The 12,530-nt window shown below is 35.6% G+C and overlaps 1 protein-coding gene across 1 annotated transcript in view; it reads left to right on the top strand.

The window, feature by feature from the left end:
- LOC102801772 (uncharacterized) overlaps window positions 1–10,986 on the top strand; it is a 35,587-nt gene extending 24,601 nt beyond the window's left edge. The window contains exons 17-25 of the mRNA XM_085493338.1: window positions 829–924; window positions 1,209–1,277; window positions 2,079–2,864; window positions 4,039–4,251; window positions 5,490–5,558; window positions 5,792–5,891; window positions 7,825–8,006; window positions 9,364–9,524; window positions 10,864–10,986. Of these exons, the coding sequence (XP_085349464.1) occupies window positions 829–924; window positions 1,209–1,277; window positions 2,079–2,864; window positions 4,039–4,251; window positions 5,490–5,558; window positions 5,792–5,891; window positions 7,825–8,006; window positions 9,364–9,524; window positions 10,864–10,960 (1,773 nt within the window). The 3' untranslated portion in view covers window positions 10,961–10,986. The remainder of the gene's footprint in view (window positions 1–828; window positions 925–1,208; window positions 1,278–2,078; window positions 2,865–4,038; window positions 4,252–5,489; window positions 5,559–5,791; window positions 5,892–7,824; window positions 8,007–9,363; window positions 9,525–10,863) is intronic.
- The last annotated feature ends 1,544 nt before the right edge of the window (window positions 10,987–12,530 follow it).

Genomic DNA, 12,530 nt, shown 5'->3' with positions numbered 1-12,530 from the left:
TTTGTGTAACATTCTTACCGGGCATTCTTAGCATTGAGATCGAGTTACGAGACCGAAAGTTACTTTAGTTACTTTTTCACTTTAATTCAGAAATTTCGATGAAAATAAATAGTCATTTTGTGTCGTCATAAACGTCAACATGCGGGTTTTGCATGATGAGCACGGGAGATTACTTCATAATAATATACAGCTTTTTGATTGGCATAGAGTTTTTTTCTGAAAAATTTCCCGTGAAAATTTATTCACAGGATGATTTGTGTTCTAGGCAGTGAACTTAGTGAACTTTTGAATGATGACTATTTTTCCCACTGTTAACAATGCGAGCTTATTATGAATATGCTTAATTAATACTGAGTTATTCAAATAATAGTTCTTCTGTCTACATTGCATATTTTGTTGTGATGTTTTGTTGTACCATCATAATGGTACATTTTGTGAAGCAGACTGCCTAATTTGATGCCATGAAATTACACACAAAATTAGAGCTCAGGTTGCACCAGCAAGTACCATTTTCAGCATGCTGTTCTTGTTTTCGGCGGACGACAGAGGGGACACCTCCCTCTCCTTCTCTCTTCCTCGTTGTGCTCTGTCACGGGAAAATGCTCCCCAGTTTCCAGACAAAATTTACTAATACTTTTTTTTCTTGATTAGTAAATTTACTATTACCTAGCAAATTCCAGAGAGAGCCCAGATATGGGCTTAAATGGTGGATCACATGTTGTGATTTCATTGAAATCACATTGACCTCCAATGCTGTGTGAGGAAAATAAAGAATTTCTGACACAGTAGATAAGTAACTCTTGTCTTGTAAAATTTTGTTTGTGTCAGAGTGGTAGCAATGTGTCCAGTACATCAACGCAGGAAGTCGGCACACCACAAAGTAGTACTACAGGGAGAAGAGGACGGAAACCAAAGAACCAGAAGGTAGGTACTCAAGGAAGTTTAAGTCAAATTGCAGATTTTATGTCATGTTTGTCATACTTTCAATATTATGGGTTCATATCATACACAATTTGGGTCATTGAACAATTTTTTGAGATACAAGACTCTGGGAATGATCAAAATTGACATTTTTACATTGGTTTCTATGGCGAGATTATTTGAATGGCTCAACATGGCATGTACTGTAAATCATTCAATTTCTGTCAGGAACATTCGCTATTTTCACATTATTTATACTGTAGTGATGATTTCAATTTTAACTGCAGAAATCTACAACCCAAGGTACAAGCCGAAAAACAAGAGGAAAGATACCGCAACACACAGATGAGGAAGAGGTATTTTAAATTGTATTGTCAATTTTTATGTAGTTTTCTGAAGAACGGTCTCACTCACTGCACATGTGTATCATCTTCTGTACAATGTGTGATATTACCATCTAGTCACTTCACTCAAGATCAGAGTTCAAATCCTACCTCTGAACACAAAAAGGAGTCCATTCCCTACCCTGGGTGCGTGTGCTGCAGACTCAATGGAAATGTCAAAACCACTTGCGATTCATTCTCTAACTCATGTGAATTTGGGAGAACATTGGTTAATTTCCGCAGGTACTTGTGTTCAACTAGGCCTGGTTAACCCAAAGTTAGCTCATTGATTTGCCTAATTGCCATTATGATAGAAAAATGATCATACAGGCCTGTCAGGTAGTACCAAAGGAGAATTTAGTCTCTGCAGCCAAATGCTGTATATGTCACTGACACATGCAATTGTAAATAAAAAGGGACAAAAGTCACATTCAATATCTGGAACTGTCTCCTAACACAAAAATATTTTTTTTTTAAAAAGCTATTTTGAAGTACTATTTTTAGCTCACTGTGAGTAGCTCGGTAGGTTATATGTTTGTCTGCAGTGATGAGGTTTCACAATGATTGCCAGTTAAAATCACATATATTCATGTAGTAATAAATGTCTTTTTTTTGTGTGTTGAATTATTACTAGATGCTTTTTTTTGAAGCCAAAGTGTGCAGGTATACAACTTCCTTGACTGTACTTCTTCCATGTACATGTATCTGTAAGAGTTGAGAATTTCCTTTCATTATGCTATATGCATCAGTTGACAGGCTTGTTTTTATTCCCAGAATCTTACACCTGAATTGGAAGAAAATGCAGAAGAACCAAAGCAACAAGTGGAATCTGCCCCTGTCACCAGGGGAAAAAAGTCTGTAACTATGGCAACAAAAGATGAAGAAAAGAAAACCAGTGTTGCAAGAGGTAAAAGGAAAAGTGTACCCGGGAGAGCTGCCGCTGAAAACATTGACAGTCCAGAGGTTGTCGGTGGCAACAGGAGGGGTAAAAGGACTCTGGTAGCAGCTGATGAAGAAGTAGTATTTAAGGTTCCTGCCATTAAAATGACGAGAACATTAACAGATGACAAAACTGCCAAAGAACCTTTGCATGATGAAAAAAAAGCAGTTGGAAGGAGAAGCATCAGAAAGAGTAGTGAAGAAGAGGAGAGTATGAATGATGCAGGTGAACCTAGTACTTCCACTCGGAGGGGAAGGAGCAGAAAATCTGTTGCTATGGCAACCAAAGATGAAGATGATGTAGCTGACAGTGTGCGGACAATTGAAAGTGTTAATAAAAGTGTTAATAAAAGGGCTAAGAGATCATCTGTAAGATCTCGGTCAGAGACTGAGGAGAAGCCTGTGGAGGAGGAAAAAACGACTATGACTGTGAAAACAAGTAGAAGGACAAGGAATGCTAGTAATAATAGTATTAAAGAAGATCCAGAGTCATCAATGTCTAAAGATTGTGAAATTGAGAAAACGAAAGTTGCTGGGAGGAAAGGAAAACAAAAAGCAGCCAAGAAAACTATCCAAAAAACGACTGTATCTGATGATGAGGATTTAAACAATACATCTATTGTGAGTATATTCAATGTTTGTTTTTTTTGCAGTGTTCTATAATACATAAAACCATATCATTGCACATTCATATTTTTTGTAAAATAACAAAATGTATTTTACATGCAGGGACCAATATTAAACATAATGCAGTGTCAAAATCTTCCACAATATTCGCACTATAGACTTAAGACCACTAATTGATTTTATTTAGTTGACAATTATCAGTTAAATATCTTTAATTCAAAAACTCAGAACCAAATAGCTTTTATGTAAGTTCAGTTATCCCCAACAAAATACAAGATTGTTCCGATACTAGCAATGATTATCATACAACTGTGATATTGATGGTGTGCTATTGTTGTCACGGCAGCAATATTTTGTGCTCAATCAAAGTTGATGAAAGACATGGTCTGATCAACATGCACATCAACTTTGGGTCTCTTTTATGCTTTGAGGGCAGTGCACTTTACCAGTATGTAGAAGTTTAGGTCCACTATATAGATTTATATAGGGTATTGTTATGGGGCAGTATAGATGCATATGCAAGCACAATAACTGTGTAAGGAACTGGGAGTTATGGGGAAACCAGGATTGTCAGTCGCTGGCTTATTAGCTGTTGTATATATCCGGGTTTCAAATACGAGGGCAACGTTCAGCACCTTCAATGTGGTGAAACCCATTGACAGTGCTGAACGTGACGCTGCATGTAACGTAAATTTCAATTGACCTCACTGTGATGACGCATGTGTTGTGGAATACGGAAAAAGGGCCCGAAGCATGTGCACTGCGTACACAATATGCTAATAACCTTTAACGAAGTTGTGACATAGACATATCTCATGAATATTATTTGAAACTGAAATTATTAATAGAAAGCATTTAGTATGAAACGCCGGAATCACGTATATTCAGTCTTGATCCCCACTCCGTCTATTGTGGTTATTTGAAGACTGTAAATGCTTTCTATCATACTAAACTATTCACCAAATTTAACAACTGCTTTCTTGTTTTACAATACAATCTAAATGAGCTATGGCAAGCCGAAATAGGTCTTGATTGCATACAGCGCAACAAGTGGCTGTTCCCAGCTCCATGCGTCTCGGAGTTGTCCGAGAAGTGGGGTGGGGCACTTTAGTGGCACTTTAGATATGTATAACAGTCTCTATTTCTAACATTCTTTAATTTTTTCTAGTCATCAGACTCTACAGATACATCAGAGAGAGACGGTAGACGAGGAAAACGTTCCAGAAACACCACTCCTGCACCAAGTACTCCATCAACTGGTAAGAACCTGAAAGTGACAGATAGGAGTGATGTTAGTAGTCCCACATTAAGAAGGAGATCTTCTCTTGATACAAAGCCAAAAGTCATGTTTACAGGAGTAGTGGATAAAGCAGGTGAAAGGGTGAGTACTTACTGACTGATACGTGATATCTCTTCAGCATTTGGTTTTGATGGTCCATAAATAAAATTTGTTTTCAAATAATAGGGATAAAATAAAACTCCAGTTGAAACTAAAGCTTATCATAACAGCTTGCCATTGCTTCCTCTAAGCAAACTATGGCATTGGGGAATTGATGACTTGTTCTAAATATGATCATGAAATATGATGAATCAGGTGCATTCAAAGTGCCACATTTGTCATGCAGTGTGTGTTCAAATTTCATGTAAACAAACATGGCTCACTGACCCGAAGAGTTCAGTAGAACTATTTCAGTGATTCCCACCATAAATTCCTTCTTTGTATTGGTAATGTAACGCTGACTTTGTAATGAATTCATTCATTCATTCAATATATTCAATATACTGTAAAACACTTTGAAATTGCTACATGCCATTTTATCAAATTTGATGCATGAATTAACAACATCTTAATTTACAAATGTAGCTAAAATGCCAACAATCTCATTATGAGAATATACTTTTTTCTAAATTAGCGACATCTAGAATTAGGGAAATTACAGCTAAGCTAAATTAGCTAAAATGACTAGCTAGCTAAAAAAACGTGTTTTACAGAATTTTATGCATCTTGTATGTGTCTCATATTGGACACAACATGGTGAGATGACTGTGCCACTTCACATACATAATGCATGAAATTAATTCTGAAAGGCTTGTTTTTCTTTTGTTTATTCTTATTAAATTACATACAAGTTCTCTTAACATTACATTTGCTTGCATGGTGACTGAAATACAAATTTGATGTATTATATATTGTGCATATAAATAATAGCGTGTACACAGGGATTTCACAAATTTCACAAATAGCAGGCCATCATTGTGTAACAACAGGCCAAAAAAATAAAAAGGCTCTCAGCAGTGCCAAGTACTGCAGCGAGACTGGCATAGGCGGACAAGAGAGCAGAGAGTAGACGGCCAATTTGGGCTTATAGCAGGCCATATGGCCGGCAGCCAGCTCTTAACGAATTCCCTGATATACATGTAACTTGACTATAATTTAAATGGTATGATCTTACTTGTGTACACTCAACTTGTAAGTTATACATGTGAGTTACACGTGGGTTAGTTTCCATACAATCTTTATCAATGGCTGAACTAACTTTATTTGAAGGCTCACTCCTACTGTATATCAGAACTTAATATCATATACCGGGTATATATATATATTTTTTTTTCTTGCAGACTGTTGTAAGTCTTGGTGGAGAATTGGTAGATTCTGTTTATGAATGTACACATCTTGTCACAGATAAGGTGAGTTTGGTGTTTTTATCACTGCCAATAATTTTCATGTAAGATTAAATTTACTTTTTAATGTTGTCAGTTAAAAGCTCTTTCATTGTCAATTTTGGATAACTCTGCCAAAAATGAAATCTGCTTACAGTAATTATGATACCATAGTCATTTTGTGAGTAAATGGTGGAGTAATTCCATTAAATCCTAAATTTATACTATTTTTTGTTTTGCTTTTGTTTTATCAATCTTAGGTGAGAAGAACTGTGAAGTTTTTATGTGGGTTATCACGTGGTATTCTTATCGTCAATTCACAGTGGTTAGAAAGCTCAAGACAAGCACATAGATTTCTTGGTAAGCTTTTTATCATTGCATCTGTAGATTTATAGTAGTTTATGTTGTTTAACTTCAAAGACACATTTGCATAATTACTGCATTCTTACATGCTATCAAATTAGTGTCACCACTTTATCATACTTGCATCGCACTCGTGACCATGCATTTTAGAATTCAATCAAATTTTGTTTTCAGTTCCCTGTTCAGATGCGTTTCAAAAGGTTGATTTGGACAAACTTATTGTTTGGTGTCAACATGTTACCAGTGTTCAGTTGAGGACTTGGTTATAGTATTTGGTTTAGACATGTTTGAAGTGGGAATACCTGTGATTTTGAACTTTTTAGCTCCGCTGTCGACTTTGTCGAGCGGAGCTTATCATATGAGTGATTGTCCGTCGTCGTCCGTGTCAATGTTTTACTTTTTCGACTTCTTCTTGAAAACTACAAGCCTGAATGCTTTGATACTTGGTGTATATGTACCTTGGGTAGACCTCTCTTAGGTTTGTTCATTTCATGTTGATATCTTCAATTCTCTAATTTTGGTGAATATTTTTGTCATTTTTGGTAAAAAGTGATATTTTCAACTTCTTGTTAAAAACCGCAAGTGCAATTGCTTTGATATTACATATATAGGTACTACATGTGGACCTCTCTCAGAATTGTTCATTTTGTAATGATATCTTTAATTCTCTAATTTTGGTGAATATTTTTATCATTTTTGGTAAAAAGTGATATTTTCGACTTCTTGTTAAAAACCGCAAGTCCAATTGCTTTGATATTACATATATAGGTACTACATGTGGACCTTTCTCAGATTTGTTCATTATGTGATGATATCCTCAATTCTCTAATTTTGGTGAATATTTTTGTAATTTTTGGTAAAAAGTGATATTTTCGACTTCTTGTTAAAAACCACAAGTCCGATTGCTTTGATATTACATATATAGGTACTACATGTGGATCTCTCTCAGATTTGTTCATTTTGTGATGATGTCTTCAATTCTCTAATTTTCGTGAATATTTTTGTAATTTTTGGTAAAAAGTGATATTTTCGACTTCTTGTTAAAAACCAATAGTTCAATTGCTTTGATATTACATATTTAGATACTACATGTAGACCTTTCTCAGATTTGTTCATTTCGTGATGATATCTTGGATTCTATAATTTTGGTGAATATTTTTGTCATATTTGGTAAAAAGTGATATTTTCGACTTCTTGTTAAAAACCAAAAGTTCAATTGCTTTGATATTACATATATAGATACTACATGTAGACCTTTCTCAGATTTGTTCATTTCGTGATGATATCTTCAATTCTCTAATTTTGGTGAATATTTTGGTCATTTTTGGTAGAAAGTGATATTTTCGACTTCTTGTTAAAAACTGTTAGTCCGACTGCTTTGATACTATACATATTGTTCATTTTCTGATGATGTCTTCAGTTTTTTAATTGAAATGTGCATTTCTAACAGCGGAGCTATCTCAGCCGATAGGCTGCTTGTTTTGTTAAATATAACCCCATAAAGATGACCAAATCTTATCAAAATATTGTTTCAGAAACAATTGCATGAGCAAAGTTACCCTACACAAGGCTATTGTCACATAACGTACGATGTGAAAAATATGGATCATTTAAATCAGTCATGTGGTGGGGATTATAAAAAAATTATAACACACGATTCACACTATTATGGGAAATGACACAGAAAATCATCAATGAGAGGCAGTCAGAGAGAGGCTTAGCCTTTCAAGATGGCAACTTATTTAACATTTCACTCGAGCCCCCAGTAAGTGTCATATGATACAATAACTGTCACTTGTCAAGCACGCAACCCTGCGGCCATCTTTTTTTCTTTTAAAACTGATTAATGTACATGTATAATGTTGGTATATAACGTTTATGCTATGCTTTCAGTGTCCACTACAAATTACTTTACAATACTGACTTTCAGATGCCACGTCCTATATTGTTAAGGACAATCCAGCCGAGCAGCAGTATGGCTTCCAATTATCCGAGTCTAGAGAGAAAGCACTGAATGGTGGAGTGTTACAAGGCTATAAAATACATGTGACAAGTAAAGTAGCCCCAGGACCACAACAGATGAAGGATATTATCAAATGTGCTGCAGGAGAGGTGGGTTGTTGTGAAAGGCATATTATTTTAATGTTTGTTTTTTTTTGCTTTCAATACCAATGGTAAGACTCGGTCTTGTTACATGGTGACAAACAGCAAACATTATTGCTTTCAGTTTTTGGCAATATAGAGAAGAGTTTTTTGTAAAAAATAGAATACATTTCATTTTCATCATTAACATTTGTGTACAGTTGGGCCACCCACACGTAAGCGCCCAAGCATGCGAGGGGGCGTAAGCTGTACGATCGAGGCAGCAAAAGCCGCATCCAGTTCACAAAGGTTTTATCATATACCTTATATGAAAAAAAGTCTTTAGTTATGTTATTTTTCGCTCGTCTGGCCCAAAAGAAAACCTATTCAATTTAATCTGGGTTTTGATATGGGTCGTTTTACTGGCGCGGATTTATATGGGGGATTCTAAACAATGCAAACGCGTCAACAACTCCAACACAATAGACAAACGAATGTCACCAAATATATCCACAAATTACATTTTAATGGAACAGCAAATGAACGTAAATTTATAACAATATTTTAACGGTAGTGAATACGAACTCATTATAAACTTTCTTTCTCAAGAATGAACATTACAGTCCAGCTAAGTTGGTCATTTACTGACTGTCCGACAACGGGCGTTTTTCTTGGAGCTAATGTAGCCGCAGGTAGAGACACGTTGATTTCACAGTTGTTAAAAACCGTAGTAGGTGAACGAGAAACAATTGCTTGACAAGAAGCAGTTTGGTTTACAGTTTCAGATTCTGGCGTAGCTCAACTAAGAATACCTGAAATGCGCAGATGATCTTCCGTGGAGACAGTATCGTCACAGTCAACTGGCATCGGTGTCGCTGGGTGTATCTAGCGACACCGACACCAATGCCAGCTGACTGCGAGTATCGTAGTACTGTAAACTTGACACGTTTTTGTGATCAGTTATATGTATGATTGGTTGTGGTGGTGGAATGCTGGCTTTTGTCAGGGTAATAATGAGTTAAACTGGTCTTTCGGTACATTTCCCATCCACTGAATAATATCGTCAGCCATTATCGAAGCGCAGACTCAAATTATGCGTGTTGTTTGTTAACAGAAAGTATTTCCAGGAAATAGACTCGTTTACCAAATATGGTAAACGGGGCCCGGGCGTGATATGGAAAATTATTGCATGGCTTGCGCATCGGGATTCCCATAGCGTTACGAGGCCGGGCAATACAAGGTATATGATAATATTGCTGATGGCCACAAAACATATGCTGCTCATAATGGGGAACTGTCTTTGTGCATACTTTACAGTATCCTCGTAATAACCTCATATTATACATATGGTATATTTAACAGAAGCAAAATTTATTTTTCTTTGTAGTATTTGAATACAATGCCGAGGAAGTCAGATGAGAATACAGTCGTGATATCGTGTGATGCGGATAAAACTGCTTGCCAGTCTGCTATCAAGTCTGGTGTGTTGGTTGTCAATGCAGAGTTTATATTAACAGGATTATTGAAACAAGAACTGGATCTCGATACATATCCTTTATAATGCGAATTGTGTGTGTTACCGTAGTTTGAGATTGATATGTTTAGGTTCATTGGTGTGTTAGAACTATTATGGGATGTATCGATCTGATGTAGGATGAGGCTCTTTTGTGTTCAATTTATGGTCACTTGTTTTTGACCACTGGTGTACACACCTCAAATTATTTCTGACCAACTACATAATTATGTAAATCAAGATCAGCAACCAATTAGCACTTGTCTTACATTACAGGTGCTTTCATGCCTATTTTACTAAGCCATGCTTCAATTGGTTGAGCCATCCTGATAATCACAGTCCTAGAATAGTGTTAACCTCCCTCCCTTAACGTACAAGTCCAATGAGAAGCTAAAATACCAATGATTGTAATTGAATGAGTGCACTAAATAAATTGTCAATGAAGAATTTAGCTCAAGAAATGCAAATTAAGAAGCTGTGACATCAAATGAGGGTAAAAACTTGTGTCATACACCATACTGAGCTAAGTTTTCAAAATGTGTCCCTGTTGTCATGAAATTTGTTAAAAAACTAGATACAATGAGCAAAATTGGCCCAAAAAATCCTCAGTGGTTATTCAATCTCATAAGTGGTTTGAGAGCTTGGTTTAAAAATTATATTGTTGATATTATTATTTTATTATGAATTATTAATTTATGCAAAACAAAACAAAATTGTTTATACCATTCACCGTGACAGGGCTTATATATGTACCACTAATTGGAACTCCATAGGCCAGCTAAAAGTCTGACAAAACTGAGGTAAACAAGACATACCTACTGTAGTGGGACTGCATCTGGAGAGATCACGGGGAAAAACGCCAATATTTAGAAATACAATACACAAAGAACAAACTCACGGGTACACAGCCCCTAAGTAGTTAACAAAAGACCACATGTTAATCTCACACATTTATTGAGACATGTATTGAATATGTCAGTTGTCCCACAGAAACTACTACCATTTGTGACAAGTACAACTGGAACTTTTATATGCACTGAGGATAGGAACAGTACACAGGACCAACAGCTTTACATTCCTATCTGAAAAGACACCATACTCTCAAATACGAATGCCGCAAGCCTGGGGCAAATGGGCAGAATGTACTTTTTTTGCACTTCTGAGTGTGCATTTAAGCATGCGAGTCAAACCCACAATCTTGTGTGCCATACATTAGGTTAAATACCCAAATTGGTAAACCAGGAACCGTCTGCATCTTTCATTTTTAAATTTTGAGCAGTGCATTTTACATGCGTTGTATACATTAACAAGTGTTTTAACAAAAAAGAAGTTGCCTTTCTACACAGCATATGTTTCTCCTTAATTCATTACTACTTACAGATTATTTACAAATGAAGGTAGTAGTGGAATTGGAAAAAGAAAATCATCAGAGTCTGCAGCAGACAGTCAGTCTAAACGAAGAAAAAGATGAATTCTGCTGTCAAAGTTGATATCTTGCAGTTTTTATTATCTTTTATAAAACCATGGCCACTGTCTTTTAATTTTTTTTTACTTTAAATTTAAAGAAAGCAAATTTGTTTTTATACTGTCATGGAAATTTGTTTGAAAAGCTCCTGGTGAGTTTGTATATGTGAATGCATTTTTTTCAAGTTCACTTCAAATATATTCATAGTGGCCAATAACCTGAATGTGAGTAGATGACATTGCTTATAATACTGAATTTTGTAATTACATTTCCATGCAGAAACATTTTTTTTTTACAGGAATCTTTTTTCAATAATCAAGGTTTATAGGATGCAAAATTTCAAGCCTTTAATGTCTACCTGGGAAATGCTGCTAATGTTGCATCGTCAATAAACAATTAAACAACAAATTATATTAGCAAAGCATATAGCTACATGTATATCAGCATATAGTTACAATAAGGTTGATCAAAATGAAATGGGTCATAAAACGGTATCATGTTTTTATTGCATTTACACATTCTGAAAGCGAAACCAATGTAGAATGTCTTTGTGGTCAATCTAGGAAAAAAGAAAGTAATGAGATACTGGGCATTTTTTCTGCACTTTTCCACAATTACCTTTTTAACTTTAGATGAAATGAACAATATTAGCTACAAGTCTTAATCAATATTTTTGAAAATAAAAGCTTTTATGAGTTTATTTCATGAAAGGTGATAGACATTGAAATGATTATTTTATCATGGAATGAGATCTGATTGCATTCATCCATAATTTTTCTTCTATTGAAATTTATATCTTAAACATTTGTTGCTCCCATTATCAATTTTCAGAAATTTCAAATATTTCCCTTTTTAGCTTCACATCTATTGACCACTTAAATTTCCATTTGTTTATTCACCATTAAGGGTCTATCTAATCTATGAAAAAAGAGATTGAAGTTTGTTTCATCATCATCATCATATTTAACATATCAATAATAAAAATCTGTGTTTAAAAGCAGTAATGCAACACATTGTATTCCAGTAAGTGTTCCAGTCTTTTTGCATGACCTCCTGAAGGTCACACATCCTGGTACTTGCATGATCCCTAAAGGTCGCCCATCCTGGCATTTCCTGAAGGGGCTAACTTGCTATTTATGAGATTTTATTTAAAAAAAAGTCTACCATGCAACACAATGTATTATGTGTGACCTTTAGGGGTCATGTAAGTACCAGGATGTGTGACCTTTTGGGGTCATGCAAGTACCCAGATGTGTAACCTTTTGGGGTCATGCAAGTACCCAGATGTGTGACCTTTCAGGGTCATGCATAACTCCTATTAGAAGGCCATTTGCAAAAAGTGTTGATTTAGAACTTGAGAATTGTATATTTTGGTATATTTGTGGTCTCTTAGGTACCAATGAAAAAGTAGTGGCACGCGAGAGATGTAGCCATCATCATAGGTGATACATCATTGAGCCTTCGCCGACAGATTCACTCAGACGCAAACTATTTTGTGATCGAGTGAATCTGTCGATCAAGGCACAATAACTGTATGTAATCTAAGCTTGTCTGGCATTGTATCACTAAAAACCAA

Source organism: Saccoglossus kowalevskii, chromosome 18, assembly GCF_978046115.1.
Source record: "Saccoglossus kowalevskii chromosome 18, keSacKowa6.1, whole genome shotgun sequence".
Lineage (NCBI taxonomy): Eukaryota > Metazoa > Hemichordata > Enteropneusta > Harrimaniidae > Saccoglossus > Saccoglossus kowalevskii.
Note: the sequence above shows the minus strand (reverse complement) of the source record. Positions and strands in the feature narration are given on the sequence as shown.